This window comes from Microcaecilia unicolor, chromosome 2, assembly GCF_901765095.1.
Source record: "Microcaecilia unicolor chromosome 2, aMicUni1.1, whole genome shotgun sequence".
Lineage (NCBI taxonomy): Eukaryota > Metazoa > Chordata > Amphibia > Gymnophiona > Siphonopidae > Microcaecilia > Microcaecilia unicolor.
Window position 1 is genome coordinate 15,459,686 of NC_044032.1, and position 25,256 is coordinate 15,484,941.

The 25,256-nt window shown below is 48.8% G+C and overlaps 1 protein-coding gene across 1 annotated transcript in view; it reads left to right on the forward strand.

Annotated features, from left to right (window-relative positions):
• Nucleotides 1–1,435: 1,435 nt before the first annotated feature.
• The window catches only part of GBA2 (glucosylceramidase beta 2), a 169,209-nt gene continuing 145,388 nt past the window's right edge, over nt 1,436–25,256 (forward strand). Inside the window, 1 exon segment of the mRNA XM_030192800.1 lies at nt 1,436–3,030. Coding sequence (XP_030048660.1) covers nt 2,846–3,030 — 185 coding nt within the window. The 5' untranslated portion in view covers nt 1,436–2,845.

The window sequence follows — 25,256 nt, forward strand, 5'->3', positions numbered from 1 at the left end:
ATATGTGGTGTGGGGGGAGGGGAGGGGGGGTACAGGTGATGAATATGTGGTGTGGGGGGAGGGGAGGGGGGTACAGGTGATGAATATGTGGGGGGGGAGGGGAGGGGGGGTACAGGTGATGAATATGTGGTGTGGGGGGAGGGGAGGGGGGGGGGGGTACAGGTGATGAATATGTGGGGGGGAGGGGAGGGGGGGTACAGGTGATGAATATGTGGTGTGGGGGGAGGGGAGGGGAGGGGGGGTACAGGTGATGAATATGTGGGGGGGGGAGGGGAGGGGGGGTACAGGTGATGAATATGTGGGGGGGGGAGGGGAGGGGGGTACAGGTGATGAATATGTGGTGTGGGGGGAGGGGAGGGGGGGTACAGGTGATGAATATGTGGGGGGGGAGGGGAGGTACAGGTGATGAATATGTGGTGTGGGGGGAGGGGAGGGGAGGGGGGGTACAGGTGATGAATATGTGGGGGGGGAGGGGGGGTACAGGTGATGAATATGTGGGGGGGGGAGGGGGGGTACAGGTGATGAATATGTGGGGGGGGGAGGGGGGGTACAGGTGATGAATATGTGGTGGGGGGGGGGCGGGGGTTGCCAGGTGGAAATTTTTTTTCCCACCCAATCCAGCCTAAAAACAGCCCAAACTCAAACCCCGCCCCTGACACCCCCACCCTCGCGTCATCACCCCCGCCCCCATCGGCCCCGCCTCCCTCGTCATCGGCCCCGCCCAGAACGTCACTAACCCCGCCCCCCCCCCCGCGGCCGAAAAAACCGCCCGAAAAACCACGGAAAAGAAAAAAAAGAAGCCCAAAAAACCGCGACCCGCCGCGGGCAAAAATTTCCCGCGGCGGGTCGCGGAAAACCGCCCATCTGGCAACACTGGGGGGGGGGGGGGGTGGGGTACAGGTGGTGAATGTGCCATGGGAGGAGGAGAGCAGATGTGGCGAATGTGTGTGTGTGTGGGGGGGGGGGGGCGGTGAAAGAGAAGCCGTTAAGAAAGAAAAAGCTCCTCCAAACTCCTTTCCCGCCCAATATATTCTACCTCCCTCCCTCTCTCCCTCCCCCCAAAATCCTGGCAACCTGCCTGTCCGTCTCTCCGTATCTTCACAGGAGCCGTCGCTTCACCTTCTCCTTTCGCGCGGGCCCCCCCCCCCCCGAGCGCTTCCTGCTTCTGTCTGTCGGCCCCGCCCCCTGCTCTGACTTCACTTCCTGTTTCCGGTGCGGGGGGGGCGGGACGCGCCAGAGCGGGGGTGGTGGAATGTGAAGGGACTGGCGTAAGGGGCGGGGAGATGCCTTCTTTGGGGGAGGGGCGTGGCCTGCAAGGGCGGGGCAGGGCTCGCGCCTCCGTTGGCTCCAGGCCGTCGCGGCTCGCGCGCGCTCCTCGTTGCATGGAGAGTCCTGGGACTGGGAGAGCGATGGGTCGCGCGCACTAAAGCTGCTGCTGCTGCTTCTATATCGTCCAAGCCGACACCCAGGGAAGACAGACTCGAGTGCGTCTGCAGGAAAGGGCAACGGCTGCCTCTGCAGCACGGGAGACACCCAGAGACGGAGAGAAAGACGGAAAGTGCAGAACAAAAGCTTCCTTAGCTGCTGGACACCTTCAGGGGAGGCAGAGACAGAAATAGGACAATGACAACACAGGATCTTTGCAGGAGGGACCCCTAGAAAGAGACTGAAAAGCTGCAGACAGAAAAGGTCCTGGGAGAGAGGCAGCCTTTCCAGTGCTTCAGACAGACAGAGAGAGATCAAAGAATGAAATGTGCATGGCTGGAGCAAAGGACGCAAGGGGAGAATCCGGACACTGACAAAGAGATGGTCCAGAGTTGCTTCTGATCTAAACTGGCAGACACTGCAGAGTAGCCCAGCCGAAGCCAGGTCAGTCATGTATGGCCACACTGCTCTGAGAGGGCCAGGTGACACTTGATGCTGGCTGCCAGGGACACCCAGTGACTGGATGACAGATACTGACTATGAGTGACACCTACAATTACACTGACCTTTTAAATGACATAAAGAGACCACTGCTTAGCAGATGCACTAGACAGTGTCTGCTGGGACACTGGGTGACAAAGACAATTATTTAAAGCAGGGACAGGAGGCAGGTGTGTGAGTGCTACACATTGACACCAAGCAAATAACAACAGCCTTGCAGCAGCCCTTAAAAGGGGCAGGGAATAGTGCTGGCTTTAGGATTCTCCTGCAGACGTGGAAGAGAGCAAAGCTTCCTCGGACTTCATGGTGGAATAGGCCTTACCTGAGGAGCTGACCCAGAGAAAAGCACCGCCAGACTATTGATTTGGGAAGTTTTACCCTGTTTTTACACAGCTCGACCTAGGGTGGCAGTGAAGTCAGATCATTTGTTAAATGTAAAGCGCTTAAAAGAAGTTAGAAGCGACGTTTGGTACTTAGACACCACCAAAGTATCCTGTCACTTCAGCTAAAGTAAAGTTCTCTGGATCAGCAGCTGTGGATTAGGGCCCTGCCTCTTGTCCATCTCCAGGGATTCCAGTCACTAGTTGTATGTTGCTTCTGTGTTGTGCACACAAAGGTGGAAGGCCTGGGCAGGTCGCTTTATAAGTGGGCACCTTGGATGAGCACCTTGACTCTGAATGGTTGGAATGCTGTGATTTAGCAACCTCTGTCTGTTGCTTCCAAGAACACCTCCTCCGCTCTCTTGCACACACCCCATCCAGCTCATTCTTTTATAACAGTATATCATGCCAAGACTTTCAGACCGTTTTTCTTATTTTGACTTGGGGCAAGCCGTGTTCTGAAGACTTTCCTGTTTTTCAGTTGCCGTTGATGGTTTAATTGGTCGTAGCTCCGACAGCTCTTGAACGGTGATCAAATCATGATGGAAACAGAAAACAGCCTTGGCCTGATGGACAAGTACCAGGGTCCGAGCTTTGGATGCAAGGTGCCAGAGTTTGGCTGGAGGATCTGCCTGGCTCATGAATTTGAGGAGAAACGCAAGCCCTTCAGTGCAGCCAATGTTTCCTTATCCAACATGATCGACCACTTCCGACTGGGGCTGCGGTAAGTTGTTCTTTTTGCTATTCACCAGCTTCTGCCTTGCACAGACCTGTCTGTTTCCATTTAGTAATGCAGTGGTTAGGCTGCGTTTTCAGTAGGAATTATGTTTGGTTATTATGGAGTAAGAGGGGCCAAGTGGTTGAGTCGTTTTTGAAGAGAAACTATTCTGTGTAGGCTGTGCTAATTTTTCTTGGAACATCAGTGTAACTCGGTCTAAGTACAGAAGTACATAAGCATTGCTATACTGGGACAGACGAAAGGTTCATCAAGCCCAGTGTCCTGTTACCAATAGTAGCTAACCCAACTCGTAAGTACCTGGCAGGATCCCAAGAGAGTAAAACATATTTTATGCTACCTATCCGAGGAGTAAGCAGTAGATTTTCCCAAGTCTGCCTTAATAATAACTTTGGACTTTTCCTCCAGGAATTCAACCAAATCTTTTTTTTTTAAACCCTGCTACATTAGCATTTGCCACATTCTCTAGTGCGAACTTCATAGCCTAATTGTACGTTGAGTGATAACATATTTTCTCCAGTTTTAAATGTTCTGATTAGTAACTTCATTGTGTTCCTCCTGGTTCTTGTACTTTTGGAAAGAGGGAACAAATGTATCTTGTTCCATACATATATACACACTGTTCCATTTAGTAACAGAGAGGCATGGTAATCTACACAGAACAGCGGGCTGTGTCCAAAGCAGCAGTGAAGTGATTAGAGAGTGCTGCCAGTGAGGCTTCTGGATATCTTGCATGGAACGGCAGTTACAACCCTTATCACTGCTTTTCTGTTCTGTCAGGTTTGTGTTGTATGTATATAAGAACATGAGAATAGCCAGACTGTATTAGACCGATGGACCATCTAGCCCAGTATCCTGCTTGCAACAGTGGCCAATTCAGGTTGCATTACCTGACAGATTCCCATTGAGTAGCAAGATTCCTTGCAGAATCCATATGGGTAGCAAGATTCCATGCACAGTCCCAAAGAGTAGCAAGATTCCATGCAGAATCCCAAAGGGTAGCAAAATTCCATTCTACGAGTCCCGGAGGGTTTCAAGATTCCATACAGAATCCCAGAGGGTAGCAAGATTCCATTCTACGAGTCCTGGAGGGTTTCAAGATTCCATACAGAATCCCAGAGGGTAGCAAGATTCCATTCTACGAGTCCTGGAGGGTTTCAAGATTCCATATAGAATCCCAAAGGGGTAGCAAGTTCCCACGTAATTTTCCTGGTCTTTCTACTGTTTGAAACAGTGAACAATTGATTCACGTTTGCCCATTCCACTCTAGATTTCTATCATATCCCTGCTCAGCTGTCTCTTCTGTTCTGTGGTATCTGCATTGTTGTGCTTTTACAGTTTGAAATTTGTATTGCAATTTCATGTTAATTATGACTTTGATATTTTAAACTGCTTTGGTATTAAACGACAGTGTGTCAACTACATTAAACCAAATGCGAAATTTAGAGGCTATATCAGGTGGGAGCAGAAATCTAAGGGGGGAGAGGAGCTGGGTGGGAGGAATGAAGTGGAGGGTGCTTGGTGGAGGTACACAGGAAGATGCGGGGTGCCTGGTGAAGGTAATTTACTATAAATTAGGTATCTGTGAAAAATTGATTATGGAATAATAATACTAAAACTTTATTTCTAAGCTGCTGAATGGGGAACAAAAATACATACATAATAATGAAAATCCAATAGAACATAGAGATAAGTAATTTTGGAGCTGATTTACATGAAGTGGTATGTTAATTGCCATGGCTCCAACAGACCTGTTATTGAAAGTAAGTTAATGCTTTTGACAGCAGGGGATGAAAGCATGATTTGCTTATTAGTGTATGTTCAGCTGCTTTGTGGATAGCATTTGCCTATTTAACCTGTCTAAAGAGCCAGATTTTTAACCTTGATAATGGGCTGGCCTTGGGGCACTGGCGTAGCCAAGGGTGGGCCCAGGCCCACCCAGTAGCAGCACACCTATGATGTGGCTGGCAGGGATCCCCAAGCCCCACCAGCCAACAACTGTACCTCCTGCATACCTTGTAAATAGCAGATCTTCGCCTGCAGCGACTGACACACACTGTTCATACCGGCTCCACAGCCTTCACTCTCATGTATTCCCGCCTATGCGGAAACAGGAAGTTGCATCAGACGGAAGACTGTGGGGCCAATGTGAGCAGTGTGTATTAGTTGCTGCTCGCTGGCAATGAAAATCTGCTAGTTTATGCCAGGGAGGGGGATGCTTGAGAGACCATATGGCATGCAAGCGAGAGAAGGAGAGACCAAATCATTTGTCGGACAGGGCAGAGTTCTTCTGCCCACCCATGTGGGGCCCAGGCCCACCCAAAACTGGGTGTCTGGCTACGCTCCTGCCTTGGGGAGGAGCGAAGGCGGATAGTAGCAATATTCAGTTCCTAAATTTGATAAGTTGTGCATTTACATGTAGGCCTACTCTCTGCTTATGCGTATATTCAGTGTGGTGCTGGTTAAACAGATTGTACCACTGATTATACATAGAGTGGTGTGAAAAAGCCCTGCATCATCTGTGCGATAATGATAACTTTCATCTCTGACCAGCTTTCTGCCCAAATGTAAGGTGGAAAATATCGCATATCATATGCCGTTTTCAGAATTCAAGTTTGCATTAGTTGTATCTGTTTTTCTGATGTTTTTTTGGCACCTGTAATGGTTTTTATCCCACCCATTGGTGTTCCATTAGGAGCTTCTAAATTTGATACGTTTTCGGATCGAAATGAACTGATGGTGATGAGAGCTTTCTGACCAATGAATATGCTTTAGTTTTTAGCCAAGTATTAAAGTTGATAAATTGTTTCAAATGGTCCTTTTCAGGGCCACAGAATTAATAAAAAAGTAAAACTAAATTGAACAGTGCTACTCTGACACTTGAACTTGTGGTATTTATTTGTTGCATTTGTATCCCACATTTTCCCACCTATTTGCAGGCTCAATGTGGCTTACATAGTACTGTCAAAGGCGTTTGCCCAGTCGGTTGATAACAAATACAGGTTGTATAGTGATCGAATGAGATATATGTGGACGATCGGAAGGGATGAAGATTGCGTGATGTCCAGTACGATCATTAGTCTACTACTACTACTTAGCATTTCTATAGCGCTGCCAGGGTTACGCAGCGCTGTACAAGTTTAAACACGGGGAGGGACAGTCCCTGCTCAAGAGAGCTTACAATCTAACGGTAACAGACTACGTAGTCAGTGTAGGTAACAGGAATGGGGAAGGTGGTTAGGCGCCAAAAGCAAGGGAGAAGAGATGGGCCTTGAGTAAGGACTTGAAGATGGACAGGGAGGGCGCATGGCGTATGGGCTCAGGAAGTCTGTTCCAGGCATAAGGTGCTGCGAGGCAGAAGGGGCGGAGTCTGGAGTTAGCGGTGGTGGAGAAAGAGTACAGATAGGAGTGATTTGTCCTGAGAGCAGAGGTTATGGGTGGGAACATACGGGGAGAGGAGGGTAGAGAGGTAATGGGGGGCAGCAGATTGAGTGCACTTGAAGGTCAATAGGAGAAGCTTAAACTGTATATGGTAGCGGATTGGGAGCCAGTGAAGCGACTTGAGGAGAGGGGTGATATGAGAGTATCGGTTCACGCACTAGATAAGACGTGCGGCGGAATTTTGGACAGATTGAAGGGGGGGGGGGGATAGGTGGCTAAGCGGGAGGCCAGCGAGGAGAAGGTTGCAATAGTCATGTTATGTTCCTGGGTGAAGAGGTTTACGTAGGGTTGTTGGGGTAGGCCTTTTTGAAGAGGTTGGTTTTTAGAGATTTCCTGAAGTTCAAGTGGTCGTGTGTTGTTTTCACAGCTTTTGGGAGGCCGTTCCATAGTTTTGCGCTTATGTAGGAGAAGCCGGATGCGTAGGTTGTTTTGTATTTCAATCCTTTGCAATTTGGGTAGTGTAGGCTTAGGTATGATCTAGCAGACCCGAATCTGTTTCTTGTTGGTAGATCTATGAGGTCTGTCATCTATCCTGGGCCTACACCATATATGATTTTGTGGACTAAGGTGCAGATTTTGAAGATGATCCGTTCTTTGATTGGGAGCCAATGCAGCTTTTCTCGAAGGGGTTTGGTACTTTCGAAGCGTGTTTTGCTGAATATGAACCTGGCTGCTGTATTTTGGGTGGTCTGGAGTTTTTTTGTTAGTTGTTCTTTACATCCCGCTTAGATTCCGTCTTAGGACCATTGATTGAATTAGGTTTCGAAAGGTTTCCCTTGGGAAGAAAGGTTTTAACCGTTTGAGCTTCCACATTGAATAGAACATTTTCCTTATTACAAAGTTTATTTGGCTCTCGAGAGTAACGTTACGGTCGAGTGTGATTCCGAGTATTTTCAAGCTGTCTGAGATAGGGAGGGTGTGTCCTGGGGTATTTATCATTGTGGGTTTCTACTTGTTATGTTGAGAAGAGAATGAGGCAGTGTGTTTTTTCAGTTTCAGTTGGAATGAGTTTGCCCAGGAGTCCATACTGTTCAGGCCATCGTTGATTTTATTCGTTATTTCTGTCAAGTCATGTCTGAAGGGGATGTAGATTGTAACATCATCTGCGTAAATGAACGGGTATACATAATACACTTAGCATCATAGTACACATGAATCAAAAATAGGATAGAGTGGAGGAGTGGCCTAGTGGTTAGGGTGGTGGACTTTGGTCCTGGGGAACTGGGTTCGATTCCCACTGCAGGCACAGGCAGCTCCTTGTGACTCTGGGCAAGTTACTTAACCCTCTATTACCCCACGTAAGCCGCATTGAGCCTGCCATGAGTGGGAAAGCGCAGGGTACAAATGTAACAAAAATAAAATAGATACTATTGGAGATTCTACATGGAATGTTGCTACTATTTGGAGATTCTACATGGAATGTTGCTACTATTTGAGATTCTATTCCACTAGCAACATTCCATGTAGAAGGCTGCGCAGGCTTCTGTTTCTGTGAGTCTGACGTCCTGCACGTACGTGCAGGACATCAGACTCGCAGAAGCCTGCGCGGCCACACTGGTGATCTGCAAGGGCCGACTTCTACATGGAATGTTGCTAGTGGAATAGCAACATTCCATGTAGAATCTCAAATAGTAGAAACAGTGGAGGAGTGGCCTAGTGGTTAGGGTGGTGGACTTTGGTCCTGGGGAACTGAAGAACTGAGTTGGATTCCCACTTCAGGTACAGGCAGCTCCTTGTGACTCTGGGCAAGTCACTTAACCCTCCATTGCCCCATGTAAGCCGCATTGAGCCTGCCATGAGTGGGAAAGCGCAGGGTACAAATGTAACAAAAATAAAATAGATACTATTGGAGATTCTACGTGGAATGTTGCTACTATTGTAGATTCTACATGGAATGTTGCTACTATTTGAGGTTCTACATGGAATGTTGCTACTATTTGAGGTTCTGTTGCTACTATTTGGAGATTCTACATGGAATGTTGCTACTATTTGAGATTCTATTCCACTAGCAACATTCCATGTAGAAGGCTGCGCAGGCTTCTGTTTCTGTGAGTCTGACGTCCTGCACGTACGTGCAGGACGTCAGACTCACAGAAGCAGAAGCCTGCACGGCCACATTGGTGATCGGCAAGGGCCGACTTCTACATGGAATGTTGCTAGTGGAATAGCAACATTCCATGTAGAATCTCAAATAGTAGCAACAGTGGAGGAGTGGCCTAGTGGTTAGGGTGGTGGACTTTGGTCCTGAGGAACTGAGTTGGATTCCCACTTCAGGCACAGGCAGCTCCTTGTGACTCTGGGCAAGTTACTTAACCCTCCATTGCCCCATGTAAGCCGCATTGAGCCTTGCATGAGTGGGAAAGCGCAGGGTGCAAATGTAACAAAAATAAAATAGATACTATTGGAGATTCTACATGGAATGTTGCTACTATTGGAGATTCTACATGGAATGTTGCTATTCCACTAGCAACATTCCATGTAGAAGGCTGCGGAGGCTTCTGTTTCTGTGAGTCTGACGTCCTGCACGTCAGACTCACAGAAACAGAAGCCTGCGCGGCCACATTGCTGATCTGCAAGGGCAGGCTTCTTCATGGAATGTTGCTAGTGGAATAGAATCTCAAATAGTAGCAACAGCGGTATATCAAGTCCTAGTTCCCCTTCCCTATTTGAGATTCTACATGGAATGTTGCTACTATTGGAGATTCTACATGGAATGTTGCTGTGCAGGACGTCAGACTCACAGAAGCAGAAGCCTGTGCACGGCCACATTGGTGATCTGCAAGGGCCGACTTCTACATGGAATGTTGCTACTATTGGACATTCTACATGGAATGTTGCTATTCCACTAGCAACATTCCATGTAGAAGCCTGCGCGGCCACATTGGTGATCTGCAAGGGCCGACTTCTACATGGAATGTTGCTAGTGGAATAGCAACATTCCATGTAGAATCTCAAATAGTAGCAACAGTGGAGGAGTGGCCGAGTGGTTAGGAAGGTGGACTTTGAGGAACTGAGTTGGATTCCCACTTCAGGCACAGGCAGCTCCTTGTGACTCTGGGCAAGTCACTTAACCCTCCATTGCCCATGTAAGCCGCATTGAGCCTGCCATGAGTGGGAAAGCGCAGGGTACAAATATAACAAAAATAAAATAGATACTATTGGAGATTCTACATGGAATGTTGCTATTCCACTAGCAACATTCCATGTAGAAGCCTGCGCAGGCTTCTGTTTCTGTGAGTCTGACGTCCTGCACGTACGTCAGACTCACAGAAGCAGAAGCCTGCGCGGCCACATTGGTGATCTGCAAGGGCCGACTTCTACATGGAATGTTGCTAGTGGAATAGCAACATTCCATGTAGAATTTCAAATAGTAGCAACAGTGGAGGAGTGGCCTAGTGGTTAGGGTGGTGGACTTTGGTCCTGGGGAACTGAGGAACTGAGTTCGATTCCCACTTCAGGCACAGGCAGCTCCTTGTGACTCTGGGCAAGTCACTTAACCCTCCATTGCCCCATGTAAGCCGCATTGAGCCTGCCATGAGTGGGAAAGCACAGGGTACAAATGTAACAAAAATAAAATAGATACTATTGGAGATTCTACATGGAATGTTGCTATTCCACTAGCAACATTCCATGTAGAAGCCTGCGCAGGCTTCTGTTTCTGTGAGTCTGACGTCCTGCACGTACGTCAGACTCACAGAAGCAGAAGCCTGCGCGGCCACATTGGTGATCTGCAAGGGCCGACTTCTACATGGAATGTTGCTAGTGGAATAGCAACATTCCATGTAGAATCTCAAATAGTAGCAACAGTGGAGGAGTGGCCTAGTGGTTAGGAAGGTGGACTTTGAGGAACTGAGTTGGATTCCCACTTCAGGCACAGGCAGCTCCTTGTGACTCTGGGCAAGTCACTTAACCCTCCATTGCCCCATGTAAGCCGCATTGAGCCTGCCATGAGTGGGAAAGCACATGGTACAAATGTAACAAAAATAAAATAGATACTATTGGAGATTCTACATGGAATGTTGCTATTCCACTAGCAAACGAATTCACAATATCAATGTCTCTGGTAACATTCAACTGCTTGTATACACAAACCAGGACTCAAAAGCCACCTACTTCAAAAAAGTGCTTTAACAAACAGTTGTTTCACCAGTATTTCACCAATATTCCACCAATATAATATATAATTTTTGTGTGTAGAGTACCCTCAGATATAAACCACTGTAACTGCAGTCAATAATGCTGCTAAAACGTGGCATAGCACCTCTTTCATTAGGTAACTCTCACTCTGTTTTTTGGGAGAGAGCAATCTCTGCTCACATTTTTTTATGCTTCCCAATCACCACAGTGCTATAAAATCATTTATTACTTTTAAAATATATACTAGGTGAAAAAACTGTGCACTTATCTCGTGAGTTCTTGCCTCCCTGGCAGAACTATATTGCCTTGTTGACACATTAAGCAATTGCCTTCCCCTGGAACCGCCCGACTCCGCGGGGTTTCAAATCAAAGTCAATTTAATAACGGTCTGTTGACTTTTCCTTTAGGAAGTCGTCCAGACCCTTTTTAAACCCTGTTAAGCCAACCGCCTTTACCACATTCTCTGGCAACGAATTTCAGAGTTTAATTACACGTTGACTGAAGAAAACATTTCTGAAATTTGTAATAAATTTACTACTTTGTAGCTTCATCACATGCCCCCTAGTCTTAGTATTTTTGGAAATACTAATCCGCGCCCCGATTTGCATCTCTAAATGATGCACCCTTTTAAAAGGTGATGGACTCAGTAACCTGAGCGTGTTCACCCACATCGTGATAACCTGAGTGGTCTCCGTTTATGTTAATTGCTGTGATCCCTCTGTTTTTAATATGGACGTATTCACGAGGTCGTTGATACATCTGGCTCTGTAGTAACTTTACATTTTTTTGAATCTGAATCTCTCTACTTGAGAGAGTACATTTTTGGAAGGTGATTTGAATGTTGTGTCAGTGGCATTTAAATTCTGTGAGTGGTAGAGGTAATAGAATGGGAGGAATGTACTTGACTGGTAATTACAGGTGAAGGCAGGTGAAACCTACGTTTGTCACCTAATTATGGAGGATGGAGGTTGCACTTTTACATTGGCATATGCTGTCTGTCCTGTGGTCATGACTCATTTCCTGAAACAGAAATGTTTGCTTTATTAATTTAATATGCAGATATTCTAAATTGTATACGATCTGAAACAGATAACAGGGAAAAGATATGAAGATGCGGGGCTGGTGGTTGGGAGGAGGGGATAGTGCTGGGCAGACTTATACGGTCTGTGTCAGAGCTGGTGGTGGGAGGCAGGGATAATGCTGGGCTGACTTATACGGTCTGTGTCAGAGCTGGTGGTGGGAGGCGGAGCTGGTGGTTGGGAGGAGGGGATAGTGCTGGGCAGACTTATACGGTCTGTGCCAGAGTCGGTGGTGAGAGGCAGGGATAGTGCTGGGCAGACTTATACGGTCTATGCCAGAGCCGGTGGTGGGAGGCAGGGCTGGTGGTTGGGAGGCAGGGATAGTGCTGGGCTGACTTATACGGTCTGTGTCAGAGCTGGTGGTGGGAGGCGGAGCTGGTGGTTGGGAGGAGGGGATAGTGCTGGGCTGACTTATACGGTCTGTGTCAGAGGTGGTGGTGGGAGGCAGGGATAATGCTGGGCTGACTTATACGGTCTGTGTCAGAGCTGGTGGTGGGAGGCGGAGCTGGTGGTTGGGAGGAGGGGATAGTGCTGGGCAGACTTATACGGTCTATGCCAGAGCCGGTGGTGGGAGGCATGGCTGGTGGTTGGGAGGCGGGGATAGTGCTGGGCAGACTTATACAGTCTGTCCCCTGAAAAGGACAGGTACAAATCAAGGTAAGGTATACACAAAAATAGCACATGTGAGTTTATCTTGTTGGACAGACTGGATGGACTGTGCAGGTCTTTTTCTGCCGTCATCTACTCTGTTACTATGTCTTAGTGTTGTGGAGGTGGGGAGAAGGAGCTTATGTAAAAGGAAGATGGTAAGGAGTGATGGGAAGTGGATGTGAGCTCAAAGAGAGGTGGAGTCGGTGGAGGGTTATGATATTGAAGAGTGCAGGGACTATCACGCAGAATAAAGTCCAAGATGGCTGATCTTGTCTGCTGTGTCTGCCGCTCGGTGCAGGTTACCCAGTGCTTTTTCTGTCCTCTTACTACTAGCTCTGTGTTGATCTACACTACCTCTTTTGGGAGGGCATAACGTAGGCAGCCGTGACCTATCCTTAGCCCTGCCAATTCTGCTTCTTACCTATCCCGACCGCTTCAACAGGCAACGGATAGGTTCCCAGGAGAAATAATTGGCCACACGATTGTATTGATGGTAAATATTAGGCCCGAGGCTTTTATTAAACGCATCAACATGTCATTTCAAACAATTCAGTACCCGAACCATCTAGGCCCGCCATGCTATCATGCAAGGTCCTCTGTTATGTTTTGCATGGTGAGGGGGTAGCACCAGCCATGAGGCAAGGTGGCCCTGTTCTGCACCGGCTCAAGTGTGAGCAGTCCACTGTTCTAGGAGTACGCCGTCCCTACGTACAAGGCACCTCTCTGTAGCAATATCCTTCTCTTAGGCCAGGGATTTCCTTTCTGGCTCAGGTACCCTTGCCATTAGCCCGGGGTAGTTCAGCAGACTTGCCCCGGGTCCCTTGAAGGAGTGGCGGTTGGTGGAGGAGATGCCAGCGGCGCTAGGGGTGGGGCGGAAAGTGCCGGCTTCCATCCCATGTGGGGTGCTGGAGTCGAGTTCTGTGTGGAAGGATGCAGCAAAGCTAGAGAAGCTATCCAACAGAGTGTGTTCTCCTGAAGACGCCGTCAAGGCGAAATGTGGCCCCACATTGGGAATAACGATCTTGGTTTTAAAAGCACTAATGTTACTTCGCCAGCAGCAGCACAAGACAGAACACTGGACCTGATCCAACCCATTATTAAGATAAGTGACTTTGTTTTAACAAACTGTTAATGTTAACTGGTTGGATAATCAAGCTGAGTTTAAACAGCTAGTTAGGAAGGTTAGGCAGACCCAGTGCTATGATGGTATAAGGGTTTTTCCTTAACGTCCCTCCAGACCAGACCAGAATGTGACTGATGGGTTGTGCACGCCTTCCAGCAGGTGGAGACTGAGAAAAAAAACCTGTGACTCTAGAGAGAGCCAATAAGAGCCCTTGGCAACAAGAGTAAGATCCAGTAATCTCAGTCTCCAGCAGGTGGAAGGTGGTGAGCCCTTCAGTCTCATTCTTTATATTATACTAGCCGTTAAGCCCGTAAAAACGGGCGAGTATTGCAGCCCTCCTCTCTCCCCTGGCCTCACCCCATCCACTGATCCTCCCCCCCATATCCAGCGACCCTCCTCTTTCCCTTGGCCTCCCCCCTCCCCCCATGTCCAGCAACCATCCTCTGTGCCCTGCTCTCACCCCAAGTCCAGCAACCATGGCCTCTCCCCCCCTGCCCTCCCCCCATGTCCAGCTACCCTCATCGCCACCGCTCCCTCCCCCCTCCGTGCCGGGCCCCCTGCACTGACCTGACAGCGCCCCTCACCTCCGTGTGAAAGCGCTACAGGCAGCAGCAGATCGCTGAGGTGTGAGGCGCTGTCAGGTCAGTGCAGGGGGCCCGATACGGAGGGAGGTGGGAGCGGCGGGGGGGGTAGGGTGGAGGTTGTTTCGCGTGTTGTTCCTTTCCAGGCGGCAGTGGCAGCGGCGTCCGACAATTCGACTCCGTTTCCCTCTCTGTTCCGCTCTCTGACGTCATGATGTCTTGACGCGAGGGCGGGACAGAGAGGGAAGTCTGTACTGCGCATTTGCAAGTGAGTACGGTCACTTGCCGTTTATATGTTTGGTTTATGTTCTATTATATTCTTTATATTTTTTCTATTTCTTGTTGTAATTCTTTTAGTTGGTTTTAATATCTTGGTTTGGGTGAATTTATTTCTTCTGTGGATATAAAAAAAAAAGCCTGTTATTTAGAGGCAGAGGCTCGTGGAGGTCTCTTAGCGCCTTGGGGGTGTCAAACTCGGGTGGCCCCTCCCCCCATGTCCTCCCTGATATTCTTTTAAGCTGTGCTTGAGTGAAAAAAAAAAAAAGAAATCTCAGCACAGAAAAGCAGAGGAAGAGCTTTTGAGGCAGGGAGTCCCTAGGTTGGGTAGTCAGTGTACAAAAGATCTGTCTGCAGCCATCCCAGTCATTGGAGTACCTGGGAGACAATTTCGACATGTTGCAGGGCCGTGTTTTTCTTCCACCGGCTCGTGTCACTGCAGTCTCAGATTTGTCACTTATTGCAGTCGCCGAGGCCAGCGGCCAAAGATTATCTTCAGGGCCTGGGTTCCATGGTGGCGGCGATCGAGGCAGTGCCCTGGGCCAGGGCTCACATGAGGCTGCATCAGAGGTAGCTTCTTTCTCGGTGGTTGTCACAGAAGGACTCTCTACATCAGAAATTGTCACTTCCGGCTCAGGTGAAGGGCAGCCTATGTTGGTATCTGCGAGATGCCAGTATGACCAAGGGAATGCCTCTGGATCAGCCCAACCTGGAGGGTGGTTACAACAGTTGCCAGTCTCCAGGGATGGCGAGCTCACTGTCAGGGACAGTATGCTCAAGGCCTGTGGTCTCCTTAGGAGAAATCTTGCTCAATAAATCTATTACAGACCAGGACAGTTAGAGTAGCAATCCAGACCTTTGTCCATCTGTTGAGGGGTGAGGCAGTCTGCGTGATGTCAGAAAATGCCACCGCAGTCACTTACATCAATTGGCAAGGAGGAAAGAGGAGTCGGCAGTTGGAGCAAGCAGCGTCACAGCTGTTACAGTGGTCAGAGGTGCATCTGGTGGCGCTGTCAGTGGCTCATGTGGCAGGAGTTCAAAATGTTCAGGCAGACTTTCTCAGTCGAAACATGCTAGATCCCGGGAAGTGGGCTCTAAGCGATGTGGCGTATCAGGTGGTGGTGAACCATTGGGGGTTCCCCAAGATGGACCTGTTTGTTCCCTGGCTGACCGGTCTTCTTTATGCCTTTCCTCCCTGGGCATTGATAGGGCGTCTACTTCAGACAGTCGAGATGCACAGGGGCTGTCTGATCTTGGTGGCGCTGGATTGGCCTCGCAGACCGTGGTACGCCGATCTTCAGCGGCTTCTAGAAGAGGATCCGTTCAAGCTCTCGGTCAGGCAAGGTTCCACGTTAGGAGTTACGGACCAAGAAAGGGATCTGGGTGTCGTCGTTGATAATATACTGAAACCTTCTGCTCAGTGTGCTGCTGTGGCTCGGAAAGCGAATAGAATGTTGGGTATTATTAGGAAAGGTATGGAAAACAGGTGTGAGGATGTTATAATGCCGTTGTATCGCTCCATGGTTCGACCGCACCTTGAGTATTGTGTTCAGTTCTGGTCGCCGCATCTCAAGAAAGATATAGTAGAATTGGAAAAGGTGCAGCGAAGGGCGACTAAAATGATAGCAGGGATGGGACGACTTCCCTAGAAAGAAAGACTAAGGAGGCTAGGGCTATACAGCTTGGAGAAGAGACGGCTGAGGGGAGACATGATAGAGGTATATAAAATAATGAGTGGAGTGGAACAGGTGGATGTGAAGCGTCTGTTCACACTTTCCAAAAATACTAGGACTAGGGGGCATGCGATGAAACTACAGTGTAGTAAATTTAAAACAAATCGGAGAAACAAATTTTTTAAAATCTTTATTTATAATTTTTCATTTTACAAGGGTCACTTGCAAACAGTAATACAGAAATGACTGTACATTAATACAATATTAGAGGAAAACAATCTCAACTAGGTAAATGGATTATATACAATCTTTCTCTTTCTTAGACCACAAAATAAATAGGGAGAGTGAAACAAGACAAGGAGATCAATTAAACAACAGTAAACCAAGAAAACGTGGTATTAACCTGATTATCCCCAGTTATTATTTAACTGAATCATTATTCCACATTGATCATCTGGTTGGCTTCTTCAAACCCAAGACAATGTATAGTCAATTTATTTCATTGGAAACATATTTATTGTCCAGTATTAGTGGAAATAATACACCTGATTTCATTTTTTTCTCTTTTAAAACCAGAAATTATTTAACAATACAAACACTTGAATCTCTAAACCAATTCCCACTGATTAAGGTAATCCCAGTTTCACAGGCTTCACTCCTTTTCAATTAATATACTAAGAGGAATCATTTCAGAGGAAAAAACTTTAGGAGTCGTACCCGGAACTCTGGGAAAACAACAATCTCGATATTAATCATCTGTAATAATATTTGTTTTGTTCAAATTTTTCTGGTCTGTTAACATTTTCAAAATCTTAACCGTTTCCTATTCCTGTAGAACTTCATTTGCTGTATCAATTTTTCATTCTCAAAGGATTTGATTAGATTATTCATGTGGCTCACTAATAAGATTATATCTGAAGCAAAATTATTTACTACCACCGTTAGGTCCTGGAGCGCCTTCCAGATGATATTCAATGTAACCTCCAAGGGAGCCAAAAATTCCAAGCTGATAGCTCTTACGGGTTTAGGAGTGGCACCACCGACATGGGTTCAGCTGTAAACAACTCCTAACTCACTCCTCCACTCCTTTGGACATGGTGGTTAAATGACTCGAGAGCGATTAAGCTGTTTCCAGGTCCAAGAGCATCGACGCTCCTTCGCCAACACTAATCAAAGGACTCATCAACCCGGTCATCTGTGGGCAGCTCATCACGCAGCAGTCCCACACTTGCTGCACAGGGGACAAAACGCTGGCCATCGGCGGCTGACCCCCCCCCCCCCCCCATTGTCCCCTTCCTCTCAGTTAAGGCAACTGCAAATGCAAAGAGAAAACTTCCAAGTAAACAAAGACAGAACTTCAGAGGACAGCTGGGCCGTTGAGCGTACGAGCTTCAGGTCGCCATCTTTCCACTCTCCCTAGTTTGGGACACTCTTTGTCTGGTTTCTCCTCAGAGGCCTGTCTGATATTGTCACGTCTGTGGCTGTAACCACCCTCAGACTTACCTTGTTCCTGGGGGTCAGCTTCCTAGCTGGCTCCTGTTTCTTCTGTCTGTCCTTTCTGAACTAGCTCTGGCTCCCTGTGCTGGCTGCATCCAGCAGCATGACACTAATTGCTTCACTATACTGCACCTGTGGGTGTTGCCTGGGTTAGCTCTCTCTCACTGTGTGTGCTGGCTGCTTCCAGCATGACTCTAATTGCTTCACTACACTACACCTGAGTGTGGGAAGCCTCTCTGTTTCACTGTGCTTTCTGCCTGCTCCTTGGTTTGTGCCTGAACAGCCTCCGTAGTTACTTAGAGATTGCTGCAGCTGCACCTCAGGTGTTGAAGGGCTTTATTAATCACTTAGAGACTGCAGCCTTAGCCTTTGCATTGTCTAAGGTCCCTGGTATGTTAGAGTGCTTTTGACACTGTCGATCACAGCATACTTCTCGATACCCTGTCCTCACTTGGATTCCAGGGCTCTGTCCTTTCCTGGTTCTCTTCCTACCTCTCCCTCCGCACCTTTAGTGTTCACTCAAGTGGATCCTCTTCTACTTCTATACCTCTGCCTGTCGGCGTACCTCAGGGTTCTGTTCTTGGTCCCCTCCTCTTTTCTATCTACACTTCTTCCCTTGGTTCATTAATCTCATCCCATGGCTTTTCCTACCATCTCTATGCTGATGACTCGCAAATCTACCTTTCTACCCCTGATATCTCACCTTGCATCCAAACCAAAGTTTCAGCGTGCTTGTCTGACATTGCTGTCTGGATGTCTCAACTCCACCTGAAATTAAATATGACCAAAGCCGAGCTTCTCATTTTCCCCCCCAAACCCACCTCTCCACTCCCCCCGTTTTCTATTTCTGTTGATGGCTCTCTCATTCTCCCTGTCTCCTCAGCTCGAAACCTTGGGGTCATCTTTGACTCTTCTCTCTCCTTCTCTGCTCATATCCAGCAGATTGCCAAGACCTGTCGTTTCTTTCTTTACAACATCCGTAAAATCCGCCCCTTTCTTTCCGAGCACTCTACCAAAACCCTCATCCACACCCTTGTTACCTCTCGTTTAGACTACTGCAATCTGCTTCTTGCTGGCCTCCCACTTAGTCACCTCTCCAGTCGGTTCAAAACTCTGCTGCCCGTCTCATCTTCCGCCAGGGTCGCTTTACTCATACTACCCCTCTCCTCAAGTCGCTTCACTGGCTCCCTATCCGTTTTCGCATCCTGTTCAAACTTCTTCTACTAACCTATAAATGTACTCACTCTGCTGCTCCCCAGTATCTCTCCACACTCGTCCTTCCCTACACCCCTTCCCGTGCACTCCGCTCCATGGATAAATCCTTTTTATCTGTTCCCTTCTCCACTACTGCCAACTCCAGACTTCGCGCCTTCTGTCTCGCTGCACCCTACGCCTGGAATAAACTTCCTGAGCCCCTACGTCTTGTCCCATCCTTGGCCACCTTTAAATCTAGACTGAAAGTCCACCTCTTTAACATTGCTTTTGACTCGTAACCACTTGTAACCACTCGCCTCCACCTACCCTCCTCTCTTCCTTCCCTTTCACATTAATTGATTTGCTTACTTTATTTATTTTTTGTCTATTAGATTGTAAGCTCTTTGAGCAGGGACTGTCTTTCTTCTATGTTTGTGCAGCGCTGCGTATGCCTTGTAGTGCTATAGAAATGCTAAATAGTAGTAGTAGTGCTCTGTGCACTGCTACCTTGTCCAGTTCAGTGTGAGATTCTAGCTTGTTACTAGTAGCTTGGGCATAGCCTTTCTTGTTGGCTTGTGTACAGCTTTACTAGTTCTCCTGTGTGTTGTGTTGTGTGAGTTCCTATAGTGTGAGTAGTTAGCTTGGACACAGCTTTGCATGTTAGCTTGTGTACAGCTTTCCTAGTTCTCCTGTTTTTGCTTAGTGTGAGTTTCTAGCTTGTGACTGGTTAGCTTGGGCATAGCTTCCCTGTAAGCTTGTGTACAGGTTTTCTAGTCTTCTTGTGTTTAGCTTTCTGGTTTTCCCGTGTGTGTTTTGCTTTGCTTCTGGAGCTTCAGCCCTAGTCCTGTCCGCTGCCAGTACTCCTTGCTACTGGAGCTCCAGCCATAGTCTTGCTGCCTGACCCGACTACTGCCTGAACCTCGATACTTGCTGCCTGAGCCGACTACTGCCGGAACCCGGATATTCTCTGCCTGCGGCCAGACCTGACTATTGCCGGACCCCGGACATTCCATGCCTGTCTGCCTTGCTTTTGCCTAGGTGCCTGGGGGCACTTCTGTATCCTGATTCCTGTTGTTCCTGCCTGCTAGTTCCAGTTCCGGTTTTCCTGTAAGCCCTGCCGGCTGCCCGAACCTGAGGGCTCAACCCTCGGGGAACGGTGGCTAAGCGTAGGTGAAGCCTTGGTCCAGTGTGTTCCTGTCCAGCGGGCTCCAGTCCCGTGGATTCCCTTCTTCCACTCCAGTGTGTTCCAGTCCAGTGGGCTCCACTCCAGTGTGTACCAGTCCAGTGGGTTCCAGTCCAGTGCGCACCCATCCGGTGCGTTCCAGTCTTGTGTATCCCTGTGCAGAACTCCAGTCCAGGGTTCCAGTCCAGCCTTGCCTCTGCTTTGAAGGTGACCTTGCCTGCCACTGCTGCTCCACGGTAGTGGTCCAAGGGCTCACAAACCCAGTGCTTCCAGGGAAGAAGCCTGACAGAATGCCAAGGCCCTCGAGAACACGACAGATATGGGTAACCCTTCAGCATAGCCCTCTGAGTCACTGAAACACAGAAGACCCTCCACCACTACAAGGTGGTGTCCCTTTGGAGGGGAAATCGGAGAAAAATTTTCTTCACCCAACGCATAATTAAACTCTGTAATTCGTTGCCGGAGAACGTGGTGAAGGCGGTTAGCTTAGCAGAGTTTAAAAAGGGGTTACACGGTTTCCTAAAGGACAAGTCCATAAACCACTACTAAACGGATTTAGGAAAAATCCACAATTCCAGGAATAACATGTATAGAATGTTTGTTCGTTTGGGAAGCTTGCCAGGTGCCCTTGGCCTAGATTGGCCGCTGTCGTGGACAGGATGCTGGGCTCGATGGACCCTTGGTCTTTTCCCAGTGTGGCATTACTTATGTACTTAGTGTTGATCATTGGGGTAGTTCTGCAGGAGGATCGTGCCTGGGCATGCACTCGAGGTACAGTCCTCCCGCAGAAGAGGTTTTACAGGTCTGAGCCTGTGGAAAAAAAAAAAAAAAGCCCGGACCTGTTAAACCTAAGCCCAAGCTTAGGAATTTTAATGGCCCTGTTTAACATGTGTCTGCATGCTATTAGCGTTCAGGGCATGCACGCTCGTTTCACGCGCTAGCCAGCTCTGATCCTCAGGCGGAAGCAAATGCGGGCACCAGGTCCAGCGCTAATGGCCTCTAGTTCCTGCGTTTGCTTTTGATCATCAGCACCTTAGCGCATAAGCTGTAAGGGTGTGTCACGGGCTGCATGCCACACTTAGGCATATGCCTACTTAGAACAGTGGCCCAGCAGTGCAGGTTTGTACTAATGTTTTGGGATGGTTTAGGTGCACCCTTAGGTCGTTATACTACAGGTGCTGAGTGCACCCCTCTGTGATGCCTAAAATGAGGTGTCAGGTTGTTGAATTTCCGCTCAAAACAAAACTTCAATGATTTTCAAGCTTTGAAAAATGATAGGGAGTAGCAGGGTAAGACTGGGTGGATCATGCTGGTCTTTATTTTACATAGTAACATAGTAGATGGCGGCAGAAAAAGATCTGCACGGTCCATCCAGTCTGCCCAAGAAATGTGCCACTCTTTTGTGTATACCTTACCTTGATTTGTACCTGTCTTTTTCAGGGCACAGACCGTACAAGTCTGCCCAGCAGTATCCCCGCCTCCCACCATCGGCTCTGGCACAGACCGTATAAGTCTGCCAGCACCATCCCCGCCTCCCACCACCGGCTCTGCCACCCAATCTCGGCTAAGCTCCTGAAGGTCCATTCCTTCTGAACAAGATTCTTTTATGTTTATCCCACGCATGTTTGAATTCCTTTACTGTTTTCATCTCCACCACCTCCCGCGGTAGGGCATTCCAAGCATCCACCACCCTCTCTGTGAAAAAATACTTCCTGACATTTTTCTTGAGTCTGCCCCCCTTCAATCTCATTTCATGTCCTCTAGTTCTACCGCCTTCGCACCTCCGGAAAAAGGTTCGTTTGTGGATTAATACCTTTCAAATATTTGAACGTCTGTATCATATCATATTTTCTATCTGTTGCTTTGTTACTTGCTGTCAGACTGGGTGGATCATGCTGGTCTTATTTTCTATCTGTTGCTTTGCTGTTTGCTGCCCTCCGAGCAGGAATGTGGTTGAACAGGATTTTGAAATGATGCCATACCTCAGTGGTGCACACTGCATGCAAAGGAGCTTAAATAGGTCAGGCTCCCTTAAAGAAGGGACAAGATCTGGGACAAGAAACAGGGACATGAGAAGAAACCAGATCCAAAAGAGAGAAATTTAGTAAGACTGAAGGGAGGAAGTTAAAGCATTGGGGCTGGGGGGAGGGTATAGATTTGTAAATATATAGCATGGAGTCTGATTTTTTTAGCGTTCACTGACAAAAGTTGCCATTCTCTTTGGCTCTGATTTTTATTTAGCGCAGTTTGATTTCACGTCTCCCCATCAAACGTCTGAGGCAAATTACAATATAAAATGTAAAAGAACAAGAAAGAGAAAGCAATCCAAGCCATTTTCACTCATTCACCTCTCCAGCTAGAGCACTATTAGGTTGTGAATGATCAGTCCTGGAGAATTCTAGGATAAGCGGGTACCCTGGCAGAAAATGCGACCACTTGCACCAGGTCCTACCAGCACCTAAGAACTTCCTTAAATTATGGATTACTGTAATTTGTCTTGGCATTTCTGCACTCTGCCTGTGTGTAAGTCCACCAACAAAACATGGCATGTACTTTGCCACAAGTTGCTGGGCAGACTTATGCGGTCTGTGCCAGAGCCGGTGGTGGGAGTCGGGGCTGGGGGTTGGGAGGCGGGGATAGTATATGGTCCATGCCAGAGCCAGTGGTGGGAGGCGGGGCTGGTGGTTGGGAGGCGGGGATAGTGCTGGGCAGACTTATACGGTCTGTGCCAGAGCCGGTGGTGGGAGTCGGGGCTGGTGGTTGGGAGGCGGGGATAGTATATGGTCCATGCCAGAGCCAGTGGTGGGAGGCGGGGCTGGTGGTTGGGAGGCGGGGATAGTGCTGGGCAGACTTATACGGTCTGTGCCAGAGCCGGTGATGAGAGGCGGGGCTGGTGGTTGGGAGGCGGGGATAGTGCTGGGCAGACTTATACAGTCTGTGCCAGAGCCGGTGGTGGGAATCGTAGCTGGTGGTTGGGAGGCGGGGATAGTGCTGGGCAGACTTATACGGTCTGTGCCAGAGCCGGTGGTGGGAGTCGGGGCTGGTGGTTGGGAGGCGGGGATAGTATATGGTCCATGCCAGAGCCAGTGGTGGGAGGCGGGGCTGGTGGTTGGGAGGAGGGGATAGTGCTGGGCAGACTTATACGGTCTGTGCCAGAGCCTGTGATGAGAGGCGGGGCTGATGGTTGGGAGGCAGGGATAGTATACGGTCCATGCCAGAGCCAGAGCCAGTGGTGGGAGGCGGGGCTGGTGGTTGGGAGGCGGGGATAGTATATGGTCCATGCCAGAGCCAGTGGTGGGAGGCGGGGCTGGTGGTTGGGAGGCGGGGATAGTGCTGGGCAGACTTATACGGTCTGTGCCAGAGCCGGTGGTGGGAGGCAGGGCTGGTGGTTGGGAGGAGGGGATAGTGCTGGGCAGACTTATACGGTCTGTGCCAGAGCCGGTGGTGGGAGGCGGGGCTGGTGGTTGGGAGGCGGGGATAGTGCTGGGCAGACTTATACAGTCTGTGCCAGAGCCGGTGGTGGGAATCGTGGCTGGTGGTTGGGAGGCGGGGATAGCGCTGGGCAGACTTATACGGTCTGTGCCAGAGCCGGTGGTGGGAGTCGGGGCTGGTGGTTGGGAGGCGGGGATAGTATACGGTCCATGCCAGAGCCAGTGGTGGGAGGCGGGGCTGGTGGTTGGGAGGCGGGGATAGTGCTGGGCAGACTTATACGGTCTGTGCCAGAGCCGGTGGTGGGAGTCGGGGCTGGTGGTTGGGAGGCGGGGATAGTATACGGTCCATGCCAGAGCCAGTGGTGGGAGGCGGGGCTGGTGGTTGGGAGGCGGGGATAGTGCTGGGCAGACTTATACGTCTGGTCTGTGCCAGAGCCGGTGGTGGGAGGCGGGGCTGGTGGTTGGGAGGCGGGGATAGTGCTGGGCAGACTTATACAGTCTGTGCCAGAGCCGGTGGTGGGAATCGTGGCTGGTGGTTGGGAGGCGGGGATAGCGCTGGGCAGACTTATACGGTCTGTGCCAGAGCCGGTGGTGGGAGTCGGGGCTGGTGGTTGGGAGGCGGGGATAGTATACGGTCCATGCCAGAGCCAGTGGTGGGAGGCGGGGCTGGTGGTTGGGAGGCGGGGATAGTGCTGGGCAGACTTATACGGTCTGTGCCAGAGCCGGTGGTGGGAGTCGGGGCTGGTGGTTGGGAGGCGGGGATAGTATACGGTCCATGCCAGAGCCAGTGTGGTGGGAGGCGGGGCTGGTGGTTGGGAGGCGGGGATAGTGCTGGGCAGACTTATACGGTCTGTGCCCTGAAAAGGACAGGTACAAATCAAGGTAGGGTATAAACAAAAAGGAGCACATATGAGTTTATCTTGTTGGGCAGACTGGATGGACCGTGTAGGTCTTTTTCTGCCGTAAACTACTATGTTACTATATATGAGCTCGTTTACCTGTATAAGTGGCTAGGACACCGCAATTGATGTGCTCTCCTGCCACTTAAAACTAAGCAGCTTCTTCATAGAATTATCTCTATGGAGTCCCCCCAAAAACAGACCTTTTCCTGCTTAGTAACTGAGATTATCTGGATAAAGGTACAAAGAAGGGTGTCCAAAATTATTGACGGGTTTGAATGACTCTCATATGAGGAAAGACTAAAGAAGTTAGGGCTCTTCAGCTTGGAAAAGAGACGGCTGAGGGAGGTACGATAGAGGTCTATAAAATCCTGAATGACGTGCAATGGGTAAACATGAATTGATTGTTTAGTCTTTCACAAAGTATAAAGACTAGGTGACACTCCATGAAGTTACATAGCAGCAGACTTTAAATATAGTTAAGCTCTAGAACTCATTACCAGAGGAAGTGGTAAAAGCAGTTAATGTAGCTGGATTTTAAAAAGGTTTAGGCAAATTCTTGGAGGAAAAATCCACAAACCGTTACTAAGGAAGACCTGGGGAAAACCACTGGTTATCCCTGCTACCATTTGGGACTCTACCATGACCTGGATTGGTCAGTCACTGTTAGAAACAAGATACTGGACTAGATGGACCCTTGGTCTGAACCAGTAGGGCAATTGTTATGCCCTGGAAGTTATGTAAAGCTTGGGTCTTCTTCTCTTTAGCTTTTAACTGTTTTTAGCTGCCGAAGAAGGACTCTCATGCTACTTAGCTCAATTTTCTTTCTGTCAAATGGTTCTATATATGTTGACTTTATACATCTGAGAGTACAAGTTTTCAGTCAACAGACAACGTATGTGTAGAAATTGTTCCTGGAGGGTATTGATTATTGTGAAGTCTTGAGTAGGTTTTTTGTGATGTGTTGCATATTGCCATCAACCACTTTGGGTTGTACCCAAAAAGAAAAAATGGCATGCTCTGAAAAATACAGCTCCTTGTCTTCACTC